Genomic DNA, 21,387 nt, shown 5'->3' with positions numbered 1-21,387 from the left:
AGCTCAGACTTGTACATGATGAACAAAAGAGCGAACTTTGAAATCCACTGTGTTATTCAAGCTTGTAATCTCTTAAGCCTGTAATCTCAAGCTTGTAATCTTTTAAACATGTTTTCAGAGAGTAGGTTGTGGCGGAACACGCCTTTAATCCCCGCTGAGACAGGTGGACCTCTGAGTTCGAGGCCGGCCTGGTCTACAAGCAAGTTTCCAGACTAGCCAGGGCTGCATTGTGAGACGCTGTGGAAACAAGCCAGCAAGCAAGGTGCCTTCAGTGTCCAGGTCCAGCACGTTGGCTTTTTGTCTTGCTTCACAGATCCTGCCGTACTTTTCCTGGTTGGCCTTCCCTTGTTTGGCAAAGAAGACAATGACGCACTGGTCCGCTGCCCCCTGACAGACCCACAGGTGTCCAATTACTCCCTCATTGAGTGTGATGGGAAATCTCTCCCCACGGACCTGAAGTTCGTCCCCAACCCCAAGGCTGGCATCACCATCAAAAACGTGAAGCGCGCCTACCACCGGCTGTGCATCCGGTGTGCTGCCCAGCGTGAGGGCAAATGGATGCGGTCTGACAAATTCACCCTCAAAGTGAGGGCAGGTACGTCCCCTCCCTCACATCTTGTGGGAGATGGAAACCCTATTCCCGGGGATGACGTCTCTCTTCCCAACTTAGCCTAGGGCATCAGGACACAGCTGATGGACACAGGACCAGGACCAGGTGATGGTAGACATTCGTGAGTTCCTCCAGAGTGACAGGTCCATGGCTCTTGCTAGCTAAGATGTCGTTAAACCTGCTGGTTTAGGGCATCCCCAAGTGACATCCTTGCCACAAGTGTCCCTACTCAATGGGAAGATTTAATTTGAGGACCTTAGTCTACAAGGACATTAATATGTATGAACACGTGACCTGATTTTTTTTTTCCCTATAGCTGACTGGCTCCCAAGCCGCTCACGCTCTGGGAAAGAAAGTGCCTACAACCCGGGGAACTTGTTACCATGACATCACCTTGAACCCTCCAGTAGCCAGGAGATAAACTAGGCTTTAGAGTTGAGATTCCCTAATTCAGCATCCCTTTGGGATTCAACTGATGAGGAGAATTTTTAATTTGCTTTTGAAAAATTATACTCATTAAAATGAAGGGAATTTTAATTATTTATAACCTGGGGTTTTTAGAAGTAAGCAAGGTGTGATTGTATAATATATGGGAAAAGGACCCATTTGGCTATAAAAGAATACTATTGGCTGTAGGCTAGGTCCTCAAGAAATCATCTAGGGTAAAGATTAAGTCTGCTTTATCATGCTACCCTCTTCCACCCGAGGGGAAATGCCAGAGGTATTTATGGTCTTGTACTGGGCACTCCTGTCTTTTTCACTCAGCAGGAATGACTTTACTTGTACAGTGAATGACTTCATAGTTCTATATTTAGATATGCAAATGATACAGGTTGGTTAGTATTATTATGCTTTGTATTTTATTTAATGATACCTAACACAAGCTGTGCACAGTCAAGAAAATGCAAGGTTGAGTCTGGAGAGGTGGCTCAGAAGTTAAGAGTGCTTGCTGCTCACTCTTCTAAGGGATCCACTCAGATCCCAGCTCCCGACATGGGCCAGTAACTCCAGCCCCAGGGTCTTCCACACCCCCCCACTTGACTTTCTCAGGCACCCTCGCACATGGCATATGCATCCAAAGATACACACTAATAGATAAAACAAAAGTCATTTTTAAAAAGAAAAAAAGCATGTTAAATATAAGACGAGTTTAGGTTCCCGCTGTAGCAGAAGGACTGACTTCGGGGCTGTATTCCTTTCCGTTCTAGCCATCAAAGCTATCCCAGTGGTGTCTGTGCCCGAAACAAGTCATCTCCTTAAGGAAGGGGACACATTTACGGTGATATGCACCATAAAAGACGTGTCTACATCCGTGGACTCCATGTGGATAAAGTTGAACCCTCAGGTGAGTTCTGTTTAATTCCTCTCCTGTGCTGCAGTGTCTGTGTTCTCTACACAGTTGGACCAGGGGTGAGTCTGCTGGTAAGCCTAGCTGTTAGCAACTGGCTGAGGTGTGTTCACATACTGGCTAGCTGTGTATATTACAGCATAGGTGTTTACTGTCAGTGATGAGTAACCGCCACATTGTTACTGTGTTTGAGAAAAGAGAGGGCATCTGTCTCAGGTTATTACTTAACACTCTTTTAAATTAAAAAAAAAGAAGAAGAAAATCGATGAACAACTGTATATTATCTAGATAACACGTACTTCAGGTAAAACTATTGTCTGCTTAGGGCACATGTCAGAAAGAGTTGTCAACACTTTTCCCCCTCTTCTTGTGAAGAATAAATGCTGTCATGTATGGCCCACAATGCTCTTCGGAACCCCGTAGAATGGATGGCCGCATCATTTTGGATAATTGGATTTTTTTCTGGATTTCCCCTTTGGAGGCTGGTTATCTGTGTCAGATACTGTGCTGGACATGTCGTACATACCTTTTAGCCAAATCCTTCTTTCCGCCATCTTTTTGTCTTTCAGTTCTAAGGCTTGACCCCAAAGGCCTTATGCCTGTGAGGCAAGGACACCGTCTAGCCGATTTTAGACTGTTTTATCTGGATATTTCTTTCTTTTCTTTTTGTCTCAAATAATCAATAACTCTTAAATTTTCCCCACTATTTTCCATTAAAATTCCCACTGACTGAGTTCCTCTTCTACTTTTAAATAATTTTAGTGAGACAGTTGCCTAGCCATCAGTAGTTCCTCTCTTTTTTTTTTAACATGTAGGAATGTGAACAGGAAAGAAAGAAGTACATTTTCTTTTTCCTCTTCCTCCTCCTCTTGGCCAGTGCTCACCGTTGGCAATTTCAGGCTGGCATAGAGAGTGCTGTGCAAAGTGCATAACCCTGGTGCTCCACAGGGTGATGGACGATGGATGATGACTTGCTTCTTCTGTGAAGCCTGCCACTGGCCTGGAGACTGGATTGTGCTGGAGACTCGTTCTTTCAAACCAATACCTCAGAGGAACAAGTTTTAGTTTTCAGACCATCTTAATGCAATAGAAACAACAGCTTCTGTATGGATTTGGGGCTAGCCTTACAGAGCACAATCTCATATTAATTGGCTTTCTATAATCCTCGATTTCAGATGAGAGAACAATTTAGACGGTGTGTGTATATTTGAGCCTGTGTATACTTGAAAATTAGCCCTTTTAAGATGAGAAATTCAATTTGCCCCAGGCGGTTTTGTTCTGAACCGCGGTTCCCAGGAGCCCCACATGCCATTCCCAATTAACCCACTGGCAATGGTAGCTAAGTCTTTAGTGTTAGGAGCTCTTTGGGGAGGTCCCAGTGTGTGCCTCCAAGGGTTAAAGAAAAACCAAATCACGTGCAGACAGCATGCAATGTGTGACTTGCAGATGGGACTCCTGGCCCTCTGCCAGGGTTCACCATGAATCTTTTATTGATCCTTTGGCATAATTTGGAATGCTGTTAGCACTATCAGATTATTTAAAAAATCCATAATGTTTGATCTTGACCATTTAGAGGAAGCTTCACTCTCGAGAAATTGAGGCTACAATGAGATCTTTAGAGTTGTCTCCATTATTGGTTCAAGCTTAAAAGTCTTGGGGTTTATACGGTGCTTTTCTAATGCTTCCGAACGCTACGCCGTCTATTGGCTTTCAAAGGCAAGCTTGGCGGGATGCTAAATTAAGGTCTTTGGCTTTGGGTGTTACCTAGCACATCATTTGTGACCGAGCTATTTTGTTCTACACGAACCACCTCAGACCTTGTGTTTAGCACCCTTTTGGGGACTCTCTGACCCAAGGAAGAGTGGCGTTCCATCTGCCCTTGATCACCGTGCCTTTTGGCACAGAAGGTAGAAACATTGGCCTAAAGACAGGCAGGAGGATGTCGCTCATTTTGTTCTACCATGGGATATAGTGACCCCACACACAGAAATGGCAGGCTTCTAGCACTAGAAACACATAGGAGGGGTGGCTCTGGGTCTGCTGAGGGCCACAGAAGATTATGGAAATCCCAAAGTGTTAATCACACCTTTTAGAACAAAGGCCAGGATCGGGCTTGTCTTTGACTTGATCTTGGCTCTCCCAGCCAAACAGATTCTCTTCTTTGTAATAAACCCTGGGTCATCCTTTTTTATGTGTGCCTCTTTTAAGGACTTCAAATACTGTGGGCTGGCCGTGGTGCCAGCTCCACCTCAATCCCCAGCTCTGAAGAAAAATTCTTAAGCCATAATTATACAAGGGGGAAAAGAAAGAAAGGCATTGTCTATATGTTTGCAGCTAGCAATACTGTATTTATAAGTATCTAGAAATATCTAGAAGTATAATGTGAGTTGCACAGGCCATTTAAAATTTTCAGATAGGCACATTCCAAACTAAGTGATTTTTAATGCCCTATTTGACCCAGAATTATGAAATATCATCATTTTCTACTAAAATTAACATAAAAGTTATTCATGATGCATTCTGCATCTTATAATTCAGAATCTAGGATATAATTTATGTGGAGTCAGAACTACAGCATTTGAAGTACTCCATGGTCGCAAGTGGCTAGTCCTTGTTAATGCCAGGTAGCTCTCATGTTTTCCAGGTTTCTCTTGTCTTTCCCCCATGTGCGTGCATTGCCACTTGGTCGTAACTTTAAGATTGGTGCTTTGCTCCTGATCGGGTCTCCCTATTGTAGCCCAAGCTGGCCTTGAACCTGTAGCCATCTGTCTCGCTCCCAGGTGTTGGCATTATCATTGTGAGCTGTCTTAAGTCACGTCAACGGCTCTCTTGTTTCCTACCCAGACTTGATCTTTTTTGTTGCATTTACCCAATGGATATTTGTGTCATCCCAAGAGTCCCTGCAGTCAGTATCAGGGAACTTTTGTCTTCTGTTATGAGCCCTAAGACACAGGTGATCTGAGGACCTTAGCATCCTGCCAAGCTCCTTTGTGGCATCGTTCCTATCACCACCAGCACGGGCTGCTGGGCCTACATGGCAATGTAGCTATAGCTGACATTGCCCTTGGTCTTTGCCAATGTCAGCTCTTGCTTGCCTGCCTGCCTGCCTGCTTGCCTGCCTGCTTGCCTGCTTGCCTGCTTGCTTGCTTTCGTTGATGCTGTTGTTTTCTCCAGTATGACGGGAATGTGTGCAGATGACAGCAGATTTGGAAGATGCAGAACACAGACTTCTTCAAATCTTTTGAGTGGAGTTGCCCATATCAAAGTTTTCCCCTGGTACTTCCCATGTAGTATTTCTCTATGTCTGGCCTGCAGACGACCCTGTCACAAGAGTGATCCCCCAAGGCCAGAGCCACATTCCTTTTTGGTTAGTGTTCTCATACACTTTGTGATGTGGTCTCGTAGGTGTTGCGTGCCTTATCCCTTGAGTCGTTAAGAAAATTCTACTGGGTTGATAACTGTGGTGGTGAATGTCAAGTCAGTTGTACATATCTGCTTCTAATTTTATTTAGGATACCAAGTGCTAATAAAAGGGTTGTATGTTTTCTTTCAGTCATTAGATTCACACATGGAAAAGGACAAAGGGGGGTTGATAGAGTGTTTGCCTGGCATGCATGAATCCCTGGATTCAGTGCATGGCGCGTCATAAACCGCTGGGCTTGATGGGGGCATGTGCCTGCGATCTGTGCACGCAGGTGGAGGGACGCAGGGGGAGCGAAGTTCAAGGTCTTTCTTGGCTACAAAGGGAATTAGAAGCAATCCTGGTCTACATAGAAATCCCATCTCAAGGGGGGAAAGGAAACAAAAAGGAAATGTTAATGTGACATATGTATGCTGACTCACTATGACATATCGGTACTCGATAATATTTCTTTCGTGGTGACTCTGAAAATCTAATACCACGGAGAACTTGGAATGAATTTCCCTGTATTTTTCCAATCGTTCATAATGACTATCTTTCAATATAATCCTGTGATATGAAGGGTCCCAGTGACAGGCTTGTCACGACGCTGTATTATTCCCCCTCAGTAGTGTATAATGAATGCTAATACGGAGAAGTTAATTGCTGCTATTTTTAATTTAGGAAAGATCCTGAATATAAATTATATGGTAATCTTTGATTTTTTTTTTCCCCTCTCCTTCCCCTTCTGAAAGCCTCAGAGCAAAGCCCAGGTAAAGCGCAATAGCTGGCATCAGGGCGACTTCAATTACGAACGCCAGGAGACGCTGACTATCAGCTCAGCAAGAGTTAACGATTCCGGAGTGTTCATGTGTTATGCCAATAATACTTTTGGATCAGCAAATGTCACAACAACCTTGAAAGTAGTAGGTAAATATCTCTATGGGAATGTATAAATTATGGGCAATAGTGAGAGAGAAATTACTAGGTAGTTTCCTTTTTATGCAAATGGGATTCTAAGAACCAATTCTTAGAATTTATTATCACCGAGTGAATGAATGAATGAATATTATCCCTGCAGCTTCTCGGCAGCAGAACACAAAACCAGATCCTACCAGTTTACCCAAAAGACAGAAGAGAACAGGCCACTGAACCTCAGCCCCGTCACTCTGTGTGCCCACCTTCCCCCTCCCCCACAAGCAGAGCGTGTACTGACTTTCCCCCACGTTGTAGCCCTCTACACAATGGTTGGAGTTTTGCAATGGTTGGAGTTTTGCAATGACCGTAGATGGTCTTTGCCAGGCCTCAGAAGATGTGTAGAGCATAGAGCCTGGGGTACGGACTTCTCAGTCTTCCGGAACGTGTTGTTTGTCAGTTGTTGGCTTTAGTCCCTTTGTGGTCTGCTGAGTTGGGCTTCTTCAGCCTGCTGGCTCTTCTCTCAAGTTCACCGATGGCTCACACCTTCAGGGAAGCTGCACTGGTCCTAGAGAGCCTCAGAGAAGGGTCCTGGGGGTCTCCTCTGCCCCCGCCCCAGGTTCACCACCTCTGCTCTGTACAGTAGTAGGTGTAGCTTTGTAAGGTGTGGATGTAAGAAAGGCCACAAGTGTTTATTTTTTGAGGCAATTACTTATAGAGTTTTCCTGTTTGGTTTTTTTTTTTTTAATTGTTGTATTGTTTTGTTTCGTTTTGTTTTTTATCTAGACCAATAGTAACTTTCCCCAAAAATATTTCATTCATAGTTTTTTTGTTTGTTCATTTTGTTTTTTGTCTTCTGGATATTGTTTGATCTCACCTGATTTTTTTCTGGATTTTTTTTCTTTCTGTCTGTCTTTATTGTAATTAATATGTAAGCTTTTTTTTTAAATACAACCATTTCCTTGGTGCTTGCCTTTGCTAACACCCGTGTAGAGCAGAGACGCTCATCTTTGTAAGCAGTAATAAAGCAACGCACTGTTTGCTTGCGTCCTGCTCCTCACCCACCCCAGATTTCGTTAATTTATGGAACAGAACTCTGATTTTTTTTTTCCTCCTGTAGTAGCATCGTAAAAATTTGGTGCTTCTGCCCAAGTTCTAATGGAAAGTCCCTCAACAGATGAACACACAGAAGACACTTTGCTTGTAATTATAGAGTCATCACACACAAAGTATACTCCTCTGTCCCCAACTGTGATCGTGAGCCATTTATTAATTTGAATAGAAGGCTATGCTTTTAAAATATTAAACTCCATAAGCACTAATTTGCTAAGTTGATTAGGGAGAATGTTGATATACCCACTTCAGCTCCAGAAAGCAATTAGGAAGGAGGTTTTGAGCATATTGTTGTATGTAATCGGATTTTAAAAATCCATTCATCAGTTTCCAAGAATTAGAAATGTGTGACTGGAAAACTCTGGGGCTATGAAATCTGAATCTGGTTTTGTCGTCGGTCAGGAGTGGGTTGTGGGTGGGACAGGAAGAGACAAAGAAAGGCTAATTCCACAGGGACTGGGAATGGAGTTCAGATCCAAAATGGCAAAGGTGAGAGAACTAGACTTTTGGACCATCTGACTATATATATAATTTTACACACACACACACACACACACACACACACACACACCCGTGTACAGTGAAGGCATTTAACATGATATTACAGGGATGTATACAGGCTATAAAATGTTATTATAGTGAAGCAAATAAACTTAATCCACCATCTTCCATGGCTATGTTTTGGGGTGTGTGTGTGTGTGTGTGTGTGTGTGTGTGTGTGTGTGTAAGAGCAGATAGAATCTGACCTGGTTTTAGGTTAGGGGCTTTGCTACTTCTCTTTCCAATGTACCCCAGGTTTTCTCTGTATTTCTTCACAGAAGAAACACCCTCCAGCTCCCACCACGTTGGAAAGGAGATGAGACAGATTTTATGGGAGTGTCAGGCAGTAGAGTTTAAACTTGATTAAAAGTTAATGTTCCGCTATTTTTTTTTTTTTAATGCAGAAGCACTTGGGAAAAAAAACTTTTTTTTTGTTAGCCTTCCTTCTTTTATGTTATAGTATTTAAGGTAGAGCCTTAATCCTTCTTACGTTATAGGAATCTAAGGCTTCATCCCGCTCTGTAACATAACCCTACTGTGTTGTCAGCTCCCTGTTCTATGATGAAATGCCTGACATACTAACAGGTTAAAGGAGCGAAGTTTCACTCATGTTCTAAGACTTAAGGCAGCTCTGGAACATCATGGTAGGAACAGGTGGCAGAAGAGAGAAGCTCGCCGTATAGCAGCCAAGAAAAGAGAGCAAGCCAGGAAGGGCCAGACACGAGATAGGTGTACCCCTAGGGACCCATTTCCCTCAAGTAGCACACCCACCCACAATGGACATCCATTGATGAACTTAGAGCCCTGGTGATCCGGTCCCTTCCTACAAGTTCAATCGCTAGCAACCAGACCTTTAACATGGGTTAATTCTTCACAGGCAAAGCAGAACACTTATATTGGCAAGGTAAGACTACAGAAAACTCAGGACGGCTGGCATATATACTTTTTATATATACATAGTTGGTGTTTTGCCTGCATGTATGTCTGTGTGAGAGGATCAGAAACCCTGGAATTGGGCTTACAGGCAGGTGTGAGCTCCTGCCGTATGGGTGCTGGGAATTGAACCTGTGTTCTCTGGAAGACCAGAGGACTTAACCACTGGGCATCTCTCTAGCCTTGCCTTTATCTGTGGTAACCTGACTTTTTTATGGCTGTGTGGTTATCTGAATATATGACCTTTTGAATCAACATTGATTCTTTTAACATAGCAAGACCTAACAAACAGAAAAGCCCTTGTCATTAAGAGTGGCAGAGGTTATAGCATTTGTCACTCAAGTGTTAGGACAGGGCCAGCCCCAACTCCAGTTTTTATTTTGGATGATTTTTTTTTTCATTCCTCACTGAAAATCATTTTCAAATTGGTTCAGTAGAGAGAGAAAGGACACAGGATTGTGGTTTTGACCTTGAACTCTTAGGCAACCAAATATCATTAAAAACAAAACAAACCCTGCAATGACCACCTTCTGTGTATACACAGATAACCTGCAAAATTAGTAAAAGTTTGCAGTACAGTTTAAGCACTTGAAAACAAAATGGAATAAAATTTAAACTCTTAACTTCATATAGCTGCTTCTTAAAGATTTGAGTATTTTACTTATATTTTTATATATGAGTTTTCATTATACATACAATTTTATTCATATTCCTATTCTCTTGCTTAAAATGTATCGAGGCTCTGAAAAAAGCAGCTGCTCTTGGCTTCTCTCAGACCCATGTTTTGAACATAGACTTTGCCTATGTGGCTCTGGGTCCCAACATAAATCATCGATTTCATCATAAATTGGAGATTACAAGTATTACTTATAAACTGGAGTTATCACTAACCTGGGGCTTGTTCTACTCACGAGGAGCTGAGTTCAAATCCCCAGCACTTACATAAAATGCATGGCTGGATGTGGCTGTAATCCTAAGGCTAGGGAACAGAGACTGCAGGTCCCCAGAGTTTCCTGGCTAGCCAGTCCTCCTGAAGTGGTGAATTTCTGACTCAGTGGAAGACCCCTGGAGTTCTGTTCTAGGTGGGATTTCTTTGTGTAGGCATGGCTGTCCTGGAACTCCTTCTGTAGACCAGGCTGGCCTCAGACTCAGAGGTCTGCCTGCCTCTGCCTCTGCAGTGCTGGGATTAAAGGTGTTCACCACCACCACCCGGCTAGTCTCCACACTCTAAAGGTGCATTATCATAGACACAGACACCAAACACAACACGCACGCACGCACGCACGCACGCCGAAAACCCATAGCCTGTTTCTCATCTATAAATTAGAGGCTTTATGTTCCAGAATGATCGTAGGCATAAATGTCATAATTATTAAATGAAATGTGTGCTAAGGTGCCCGAGGCAGCTCTTGGCACACGGTGAGCGCCATCCCCCGAATGGTAGCTATAAAATAATATCAGCAATTATTGCTCTTTTTCGAGCCGCTCTTGGATTATTACATAACCATCTCCAAGGCCATATCATTTATTTACTTCAGTTCTGTCATGTCAAGAGTTATCGAAACCCGTGCAAATAGTGCTTTGTGCATCTCCCAACCCATTTTAAGAAGAGTTCTCAAATGGAAATTATAGGATTTAGGCTTAAAATAGATCATTTAAAAAAAGAAACTCTCGATTGCTAACTGGTTTTGAGGAGCGGCGTGCCAGTTTGTCATGTGCGGTTCCCCATGCTTCTTCGAAGCACACTCGAGATTCTTGGGCTTATTTTAAATTAGTTTTGCTATTTTTGATAAATGGAAAGTGCTATCCGTATTTTAATGACCGGTTTAGCTAAACAATCCTTCTCCCGTAGTTTAAAGTCCTCTTTCCTGTTACCTTCATTCATATTTGCCCTTTGTGATGTCTTACTTTTGTCGCTTCCAAAAAGCACCCACCCATCTCCCCCACAAGCGGTAAAAGCCCAGTTTTCACGTAAGAGCGCGGCCTGACTAATGGCCCGTTGTGTGATAACAACACGCAGTATGGAAGGGCCAGCCATCATTTTCTTCAAATACATTTTTTTTGCAGCATTTTAATCACATTTTAGGGCTTATTCTTGCCTAGTTTTTTTTTTTGTTGTTGTTGTTGTTGTTGTTTTGTTTTTTGTTTTTTGTTTTTTAACTACATTTGAAATTCTTCTGGGCCTAGGTGAGGGCTATTTAATGAAATTTCTTGAACTTGAACTTCATGGTCTTGAAGACAAGGGGATGTAGAGAACTTTCAGGGAACTGCTAGCAAGGCAGCAGCACGCATCTGGGACTTTGTGTGCCCTGCCTCATCCGATATGCAGTGAAGAGCAAAGGCGGCCAGCACACATCTCCTCACGTGTTGCCCATCAACACTGGAGGCCGCCGTTTGCCGTCATTTTTGTGATTCTAAGTTGACGTCCTGTGTTCTTGTCAGTGGCGAATACCGATTGCTGTCTTCTTCTGTTCCGATTAGAAAAGGGATTCATCAACATCTTCCCTGTGAAGAACACTACGGTATTTGTAACTGATGGGGAAAATGTAGACTTGGTTGTTGAGTTCGAGGCCTACCCTAAACCTGAACACCAGCAGTGGATCTACATGAACAGGACGCCTACTAACAGAGGGGAGGATTATGTCAAATCCGACAACCAAAGCAACATCAGGTAAGGAGGGGACTTGTGCCCGTTTCTCCCCGAAATCTTCCCACTCCATGTTTTGGTGACCTCGTGTGGGAAGATACCACATGAGGAAGGACATCTGGGGTTTCCTCCGTGTCCTCGGCCAACAAGTCCATTTTGCTGTGGGTTTCAAACGTTTCCACCACGTATCTGAAGGAATGGTGACTCAGTGTCTCATTTGGAAAGTGAGGGTTACTTTCCCCCTTAGTTTTAAGGCTAACCCAAAGCAATGACTAACCTATCTTCAGGAGACAGTACTTCTCCTAGTATTGTTACTCCATTATTAAATCTCTGAGGCAACCATGAACCATCAGGCTTCAGGCCCGGTGACTGATTATTTTTTTTTATCAGATCACTTATTAAATCTTCAAAGCATCGTAATTACAATAGTGGCAGCCATAACACCTTGTGTGCTTTTGTTTGTTTCTGTCATATGTGCTGTACACGTCAGCCCAAACCTTAGATGTAGCGCTTGCCTTTTGTTAAGTTTAACTTGGAGTGCTGTGGGTATGTAATGGTGCAGGGACACAGTGTACCTCAAAGTGTGTGTGAAGGTCGGAGGATAACGGTTGGGAGTCAGGTCTCTCCTTCCACCTTTACGAGCATTCCAGGGGTCCACTCAGGGGCTTGTCCTGAAAGCACCTTTACCCTCTCACTGACCCGTGGCACTTTTAGTGTCTCCATCTTTATAGAAGAGGAATTCAAGGCATAGAAGGTTGAGGTGATGTGACCAAGACCAAATGACTATTAAGGGGCCGATGACTGGGCAGAGTCGATGTTCGTCCATTCAGGAGCTGTTGGTTGTTGGATGAACACGAGAGAGAACTGAGGTGCTCTTTGCTTGAGACCTTGCATGCATTTGTCTAAAAGGCTCAGTTCCCTCAAAGCCAAGCCTGAGCCAGGAGCTGAGAGGCTGGGTTTATGCAGAGAGAAAGCTATGAGGGGGCAGGAAACCACCTGAGAAAGGTTCTTGGGGAATTCTACACTGAACTTTCTGTACCTGGCCACTTGGTTGAAGGTGACAGATGTGAGGCATCCTGAGCTCCACCCACAACGAAGGTCTGTGGGGACATGGGAATAGGCCCCATAGAGGACACACAGGACCAAGGTGCCTGCATGAGAAGCTGAGATTAGAACATCTCGATCTATCTCTCAGTGGAGAGAGGAGAGTGAGCTAGACCAGTGAAATGGGCAAGTCGGTCATGGCCTGCTCAGGGGATCTGTCCACGTAGAGCTCACACTAGTTTAAGGATTGTTCCTTCTTCACAGTCATCCTGTAGGCCCCTGAGTAGAGCAGATACTTGAATAACAAGTACACCTGGGGACTCTGGGAAAAGAAGTCCGGGAGGAAGAGGAAAACTAAAGTAGCTTGACAGAAATAAGGCAGGGGGACAGTGAATGAAGGACTTCATGATTGTGTGGATCCCAAGGGTCTAAGCGTCCACATGAAAGTCATGGGTGTGTACAGGTTACTGAACTAAGAGTTCCCAGGACAGAGATCAAGGTGCTGGCCCAGTGTAGGCAGAGGATGAAGTGGTCGTGAAGGTAGCCTGGGCCAGTGACCCCAGAGGCTTGTCTTGTCTATTTCTGTATCTTCATGCAGGTCATTGGTTCCCAGATAGAGTGGGGTGTGTGTGTGTGTGTGTGTGTGTGTGTGTGTGTGTGTGTGTGTGTGTGTGGTGTATGAAGTGTGTGTACGAAGTATATGGAGAGAGAGAGAGAGAGAGAGAGAGAGAGAGAAAGTGTGTGTGTGTGTGTATGTGTGGAGTGTGTGTGGTATGGGTGGAATGTGGGTGTGTGTGGAGTGTATGGAGTATGTATGGAGTGTATGGTGTGTGTCTATGTGTGTATGTGTATGAAGTATGTATGAGTGTGTGTGAGGGGTGTGTGTATATGGTGTGTGTATATGGTGTGTGTGTGTATATGGTGTGTGTGTGTGTATTGGTGTGTGTGTGTGTGTGTGTGTGTGTGTGTGTGTGTATGTGTGTGTGTGTGTGTAGGAGTGTAACACTAAATGAAATGATTCATCGATACCTCCCTCTAAATACGCATCTCTTTCCAAGTAGAAACTGACAGAGATGTGTGCCCCAGGACAGACTCTCCCCAGGGAGTTGATTTATTGTCCTTCCTTTGTAGATATGTGAACGAACTTCGCCTGACCAGATTGAAAGGCACAGAAGGAGGCACTTACACCTTTCTGGTGTCCAACTCTGATGTCAGTGCTTCCGTGACATTTGATGTTTATGTGAACAGTAAGTAAATCGCCGGGTTCCTTATCTTTTTATTTTGTGTTATTGCACACTGCAGCCCGTGTGTCTAACAGCTGCCGAGCTGCGTTTCTTGTGTGCTATGTAAATAACGTTTCATGATAATTTTGACCTTAACAAAGACCTCGTGGTTTGGTGGTTGGAAGAGAAACCAATTCCCTGTCCTTCATTTCACCAGCCACATGACCTTGTAGAAGCGCTGTGGATTTCTGAGAGGCCGCCTTTGGCGTCCACAGAGGAGCCAAAGAGACTGAGCTTAGAAATTGTTTAAGAGAAAGTGTATTATTATTGATTGTTCAACTGCAGAGCCAGATGTTGAATGGAGCTGGCATTTGCCATTGGGTGGGAGAGAGGGAGAGAGAGCTACTGTTAAGCCCTGACAAGAATTTTCTCTGACCAGAGCCTTCTCTCTTCAGCCTGTGATACACCATTTGTGTTTAAGATTGTTCTCCCGCTGTGATCGAAGTGATATTGACTCAGCTCAATGGGTCACTCCTGAGTACTTTAGGAGGCCTGGGGAGCAGGCAGCAGGTGGTTTTGTGGAGGGCAGTGGTCTGTAGTCATGGGAACCTCAAAAGTCCTGCACCGCTATGGTTCTTGGGGGGTGGGGAGCCATGCAAGCAAGCAGGAGTCGATCCTGGCTGTGGCTTCTGCCCCGTGCAGGGCTTCTCCGTGGCTCTGTTCTGGGTCTATATTAACAAGGAGTGGTGGACACTGTCATATCTACTAAGGTGTTCCAGAAGATAGTCCAATAAATAAGTGTTAGAATTATCCATCCCGTGTGTGGGTCTGGGGAAATGGGAATGCCCCCGTGTTAGTCACTTGTTGCTGTGAGAGAGCGCACAAGCAGCCTGAGGGGAGTGGCTTCGGTTCTTGTTTGCAGGGAATATAGGCTGTCTTGGCAGGGAGAGTGTGGCTTTGGGCTTTGGTCTGGGCAGTGGGAGCATACAACTCATTTACCTCATGGCTAATCAGGAAGTGAAGCGCTGAGGCTGGAAGCCAGGCTACAACCCACTGTGGCCTGCCTTAGTGGCCTCTTCTGCCAGGCATGCCTCCTGCCCTGAAGGTACCATGCTCTCTGAAAACACTACCACAAGGGGATCAACAAGCCTGCGGGGATATGTCAGGCCAAACCAGAATGATTCCCTACAAAAGCAACTTAGGAACTGGGCAGTATGCTGTATGTACTCTAAGTGGGTTGTAGATGGCCGAAGTGGGCGGAGGCAGGGGAGTGTCTTCCCTCCCTAGAGTAGCATATCTGCAGTGGTTTGAGGTATATCTATCCCTCTGTCCCTGTCCTGCTGTGATAGCCATTTGGGTGTGGTCAGATCCATTTGTTTATGAGGAAGAATAACCTACTCTGGCTGGCTTTTTTTTTTTTTTTAAATCACAAGTCTAGAGTTACTTAGCTGTATTTCTAGAATTGTGCTTCCTGATTAAGATATATCTCAGTCAGGGTTCTCCAAAGGAACAGACCAGCAGAAACGTGCACGCACGCGCGCGCGCGCGCGCGCGCGCGCGCGCGCGCGCGCGCACACACACACACACACACACACACACACACACACACACACACACACACACACACGGTATTATTAGATTGGCTTACAGAATGTCATCAGTGTAGCCCAGCAGGGGCTGCCTCATTCAGTCCACCAGGCTGAATGTCTCAGGAGTCCCATTCAGATGCTGAGGGCCAGCAGGATTCCTGGAGGGCCCTGGTCTTCAGTCTACACTGGACTCTTGAAGAAGACTGAGGTTGAGGGAGGGTTTTCCTGCTACAAATAATCTGATCAAGAAAATCCTTCACAGGAGTGCCCAGCTGCTTGGGTGTTAGTGACTCCAGAAGCAGTCAGGTTGACAAACCAAGACTAGTCACCAGAGACATCAATGTGTTTTGAGCTGGGTGACAGGGTGCATGCCCTTGATCCTAGCATTCTGCAAGGTGGAGGCAGGTAGATCTCTGAGTTCAAAGCCAGCCTGGGCTATTCAGTGTCAAGGGGGAGAAGTGTCACAGGCCCATAATTAAGTACTTTAGTGTTGCTAACTCTCCCAGAATCCTTTATCTGTTGCTGTACCCTACACTTCCTTAAAGGGTGCTGGTGCTTGGGCTGGTGCTGGTGCTGCTGCTGCTGCTGCTGCTGGTGGTGGTGGTGGTGGTGGTGGGAACGAGTGATCCTAGACTCTGAACCCCAGAGCTACTCCCATCCAAAGGAAATGTTAATTAATATTTCTGTTCCTGAGAGCAGTTTTGATTATTTGGTATCTCATTGGCTCTCAATTCAAATATTTCTAGATTAATTCAGATGTTAATCAAGGGAGCTTAATATATTACACATGGGCAAAATTACCTACTTCTGAAAACCGTAATAATTCAACTAATTTAAGAGACAACCGTAGGCAAATCAGTATCTTTGCAAGCATAATGTGCAAAATTGTTCATGCAAAACTTGATTCTGAGTGTAGTAGTTCCCCTAATCCAAGGTAGACCAGTACTCCCAGAAAATAGTAAGAGCCAGTTACTAGAAAGGCAAAGTAAAGAAAGAGGCTGACAGTGGGTAAGGCTTTGTTGGGCACTCAGATCGCTCCTTCTGAGTGCCACAAGTAACAAGCAGATTGTAGAGGAACACACTCTGTGTGATCCACTGAGAAGCTCATCCTGTTAGTCTTTACCTGGGTCTCTGGCCCCTCCTTTCCCAGCGTGTTGTCTGCCACTTGGGCATGAGATACTAACCTACTACACTTCTAGCTTTTCTTTCTGGGAGCAGAATTGCAGTGGTTTGATTTTTGAGGTTGCCTTGCTATCCAGCAGGGTCAGTTATGATCACTTCTGCTAGGGACACCGCTGCCTTCCAAAATGGTTTCCCCCTGCAGGAGGGGCCTCTTCTATAGTCTCGGGTTCTGTGCTCCGACAAGCACCCTGTCATTGATGGAATGCCTTCTTTATCACTCTGAGAGGAAGGAAGGTGGGGCAGTGGGCCCTGCCCTCTGAGATTAAGCCTTTGAGGAAGGCTTTTCATTTCTGTCAGTTTCTTGCAAATGCTAAGTTGACAAAAGCTGTTCATTTCACTCACAGGGCACATTGGATTTACAAATGGCTTTGACAGTGGGCATATTTGTTCAAACTGTCTGCCTCTTGTGAGGCATGTCCCAGTGTCTCTGTACTGTTATAGTCCACAGTATTATGGGTTAGGTTTCTTTCTTTTATTTATTTGTTTTGCATTGGACTTAAAGTCAAGGGCTCAGAGTGTGGTTCAGTTGGTAAAATGCTTGCCTGTCAGTGCTCCGGCCTTGCCCAAAAGCAATCCTAAGCATGGCGGTATGTGCAGGAAGGTCAGAAGTTCAAGGTCATTCTGGGCTGCAAGGTGAGGCCAGCCTGATCTGTGTTTGACCGTGTTTGAATCTGTCTCTAACAAGCAGTCAAACAAAGGTGCTTTAAAATCAGAACCATGGGAACCATTGTGTCCATGTTGACACCACAGGGTAACGGTGACAGTTATGGGTAATTCTATGCATGGTTTATTCTGTAAATAAAGCTTAGCCTCCAGGGGGGAAAGGAATTATGTATTGCAAAAATTAGAATTAATAAAAGTCAAGATAATAAATGCACCGGGTTAGAAGAGAAATTCAGGCTCCTTAGTGACATGGTGCATAATTGCTTCCCAGATTCAGTGCTAAGAAATGCTAATGCACAGTCCTTGATTTGGAGTGGTCTAAATGCTTCAAGAGTCCATTTGTTTGGAAAATATCTCATGTAGATTTCAATGCAGTTAGGGTGGGGGTAGGGGGCTAATTCCTCATGTGGGAGACTTGGGGATTTCATTAAAATAAAACAAAGCCACACTTTTCTCCCCCATTGAATTTGCATCACTATAATTCCTCTTGGGAGCATCTATCCAAGGTGCACATAGAAGTTGAATTCTTAGTTTTGAAAAGTCGGTGCCCTTTGAGAAAACAGTGATGCAGGGGAAAACTGCTGGAAATGGTGTAATTGTAAAACTCCAAACTTTGCTCCAACGGGCTTTCTCCACGAGGCATGAGTCTTTCCCAGAATCCTCTCCATATTGGAAAAAAAATCTCATCCACCAGCTGTGTGGCAGCCCGCAGTGCAGTGCTCACTGCGAGCCTCTGGGGTCGTGCTTACTACTCGGGTCAGACGAGTTACATGTCAGCCAGATCTGAAATCAAAGGCTTCCTCACTTGACTTTTGCGCTTTTCTTCTCATCCCAGTCTGTATTTTTTTTGGATAAAGGACAGACATTCTAATGGATTTGAAAGGGCAATCAGCAAAGTATGTCTCTTTCTAAATCTCGCTTGACTTTTAGTGTCAAATAGCCATGTGACTTGTGGAGTTATTCATGTAATTACTGGAGGACAGGATGCTGGCTCCAACACTAGTTATCTTTAAACCTCTGAATCGTCTTAAACCTTCAGACAGCATCTGATAGTCTTCGTAAATCAGCTTTAGGAATTCAAATACATGGGACAAAAGGGTCATCAGCAGCTCTTCCTCCGGTCCTAAAGATCTTACCTTTAGTGACAGACTTTTCAGCCATTGAGGAGGGCTGCTGAGGTCCACAGGTATGGGGACAGAAAGGATTCACCTTCCTCATGGTGCTTCCAAAGAGCTGACTTGTCTCAAGCTAGACTGGGGTCCCCAGCGATGGCTTGACCCACACCACGTTGACTATCAGTACCACCAGCTTCTATCTACGGGAGGCTGCTAACAGGGCACCAGAAACAACGTAAGGAAATGCCCAATAATGGATTAGTTCTAAACCATTGCATCAAATAATTAAATCCTGCTGGGTGCTCACTTGATTATTTATAGACCCCGCAGTACACCAAAATCAGCCAAAGTAACGAGTCACCCGGAATGAAGGTTCTCGACGAGAACGTTTTCCTTTGACCGCATTTGCGACGTCCAGACTGCTTCTGATATATTTTTGGGTCGTTGAGAGATAAAATCTGGTCACAGAGGGCCCAAGCCTGACTAGGTGGAAGCTGCTATACGCTGGGCTGCCTGCATGTAACTCACATGGCAGGTCCACTCGCCAGCAGTGAAGGTGGACCTGTCAAGCCAGCCGTGTAGGCGTCAGACCGCCTGCCAGCCATCTGGGTTGTCCACCTGGCTGGAATCTCAGGGTCCTTTTCCAGTGTGAGACGGGGAATGGCTGCCTGCCTTCAAGGGCTGCTCGGTTTGGGAGCTTGGAGCGAGTCTGCCCTTGAAGAATCTCATTGAACAATGAGAGCAGAGCCAGCTTCCTATCCACAGTCTCCTTTCCTTCTCCTCTTCATGGATTGATTACTGATGCTGGGATTGAACTCTAATGCCTCCGAGTGCCTCCTGCCTCTGAGTCGCATTCTCAGCACCGATGTTTCTATTAAGGATGGGGGTGTGAGATTTTCCTAACAATTGTGTGTCCAGACCACCATGTTTGAAAACCCCAGTGCATTTCTCTCTGGGGTTTTGTTTGAGAAGGTTTCTGCCGTAGAGTGCTGCTTTGAGGCTTGGTCCTGGAGGAAGTAGTTTGGATTCTGAACTAATAGAGAGTTGTGCTTCGTGGGATCCTTACTATTTACTTGCCTCTTGGAAGCCGTGGGGCCTCCAAGATGGCTGGAACGTAGTCCGTGCTTGTAACTTTGCAGTCTTGTTCCATGAGGATCTGCAAGGGCAGGCTCGCTCCAAGTCCCCAAACTGAGCTGTCCCTGAAGGCAGACAGCCATTCTTCTCACACTGGTCCAAGACCCTGAGATTCCAACTGGGCGGGTGGTCCAGATGGCACGGTGATCAGACTAGATGGTCCGAAGTGATCTGCACGGCCGGCTTGACAGGTCCACCTTCACTGGCAAACGGGCTACACACAGGCTGTCCCGCACCGAGAGCTTACAGAGCACCCAGGCTTGGTGTCTGGCACTCACACGGCGGCTCACAACCATCCATTACTCAAGTTCCAGGGGATCTTACGTCTGACCTGTACAGGCACACAGTCGGTATACATTCATACATGTAGGCAAAAGGGTTATATACCTGAAATACGATGAATAAATCCCAACAAAAGTGAGTTGTGTTATTCTCTATCCCGCCTCGTTAGTGCTGAGTGCAGATGTGTTGAGAATGTCTTTCCAGTCACAGAGCGCTATCCCACAGCCTCCCTTGGCTATCTCTTTGTGCAGATCTTTTATAATCCCTTTAAACCCACGTCGAATACGATTTTGAGACATTAAGGAGAGAGACGGTTCTAACACGATGTGACAGAGTTTTTAAAGAAACCTGTCAGGAGTTTATAATCATCCTGTTTAATCTTGAATGTGTGACCTTGCCTAAGTGCCTGGAAGTTACGAAGTCACCATCTGTCATTGTATCTCATGCTAGATGCCTTCCACACTGTCAGTTCTCGGGACCATTCTGAGCTAAGAATAGCTCTCAGGTTGCCTTAGTATAGTAGTTAATCTGCGTATAAAAAGCAGTTGACATTGGTCTGTTTGCAGACACTGGGCATTTATTTGAGATCTGATAGGACTTGAGTCTTTATCACCTCTTAGACTGAGAATTGTTTTGTTGGTGACATTTTTTTTTCCAATGGTTGTTTTATGTTGTGTGCATGCACTCCCATGTCCATTCCAGCCACAGTGTGAATAGAAAGTCACTCACACGCCCTTCCAAGCCACAGTGTGAATAGAAAGTCACTCACACGCCCTTCCAAGCCACAGTGTGAATAGAAAGTCATTCACATGCCCTTCCAAGCCACAGTGTGAATAGAAATGTCAGAGGACAATCTAAGGGAACCTGTTCTCTCCTTCCTCCACGTGGGTTCTAGGGATTGAACTCGGGTTGCCAGGCTTAGGGGCAGGTGCCTTCCCACATGGAGCCATCTCACGGGGCCTTTGATGTGTGTGACATTATGTCTCTTCATAGAAATAGACTCTCTAGATAACTGGAATGGTATAGACGTTGACATAGAAGGGAAACAAATATGGAAGCCAGATGTTAGTGTAGAACTCTAATCTCGTTGACTCTGAAAAGAAGACAGCAGTAAATACCTGTAAACATCCTTCTCTGCTCCGAAGTTGTCACCATTACTTTGCTTCATGCCTCATAAGCTAATCCATCTCGTGGGGCGTGCCATTAATTGGAGTATATATTTGAATGCCAACATCTTAGAGAATTCATCCTGGGCCCTTTGTTGCCTATGTTGCTTATGTGGTTAGCCCCTTTTGTTTGTTTGTTTTTAATTAAATGGTAGAAAATCGAAGGAATGGGTTTAGTGTGTAACTGTAAACTTTGATGGAGTTGCCCCCTGACTCCTCCAGACAACAGCACGAGTGGCCGTTTTTATACTGTGGACCTCCTGCTGTGTGGAAATTTCCTTCACATTTGAGCCACATGTGTTTCTACATCAAATTAGCCCCGTCCGTTTATAAATGTATGCAGGGTCGCCTCTAATTCAGCAGGAATTTAAATTAATCTAAGAATAGGTACATAATTTTTTTTCCTGTGGGCATTATGTCAATATCCCCTGAGTTATGTGGCAAAGTGAATTACCTAGTTTACAGCAGAAAAATAACATTTCG

The 21,387-nt window shown here is 44.8% G+C and overlaps 1 protein-coding gene across 2 annotated transcripts in view; it reads left to right on the top strand.

The window, feature by feature from the left end:
- The window catches only part of Kit (KIT proto-oncogene receptor tyrosine kinase), a 77,281-nt gene that overhangs the window by 33,346 nt on the left and 22,548 nt on the right, over positions 1-21,387 (top strand). For both annotated transcript variants that reach the window (XM_006250909.5, NM_022264.2), the window contains exons 3-7: positions 314-595; positions 1,819-1,955; positions 6,114-6,288; positions 11,341-11,530; positions 13,682-13,797. In XM_006250909.5, coding sequence (XP_006250971.1) covers positions 314-595; positions 1,819-1,955; positions 6,114-6,288; positions 11,341-11,530; positions 13,682-13,797 — 900 coding nt within the window. The remainder of the gene's footprint in view (positions 1-313; positions 596-1,818; positions 1,956-6,113; positions 6,289-11,340; positions 11,531-13,681; positions 13,798-21,387) is intronic.

The sequence above is a fragment of the Rattus norvegicus genome, chromosome 14 (genome assembly GCF_036323735.1).
Source record: "Rattus norvegicus strain BN/NHsdMcwi chromosome 14, GRCr8, whole genome shotgun sequence".
Lineage (NCBI taxonomy): Eukaryota > Metazoa > Chordata > Mammalia > Rodentia > Muridae > Rattus > Rattus norvegicus.
This window is presented reverse-complemented; position numbering and strand designations above follow the sequence as displayed.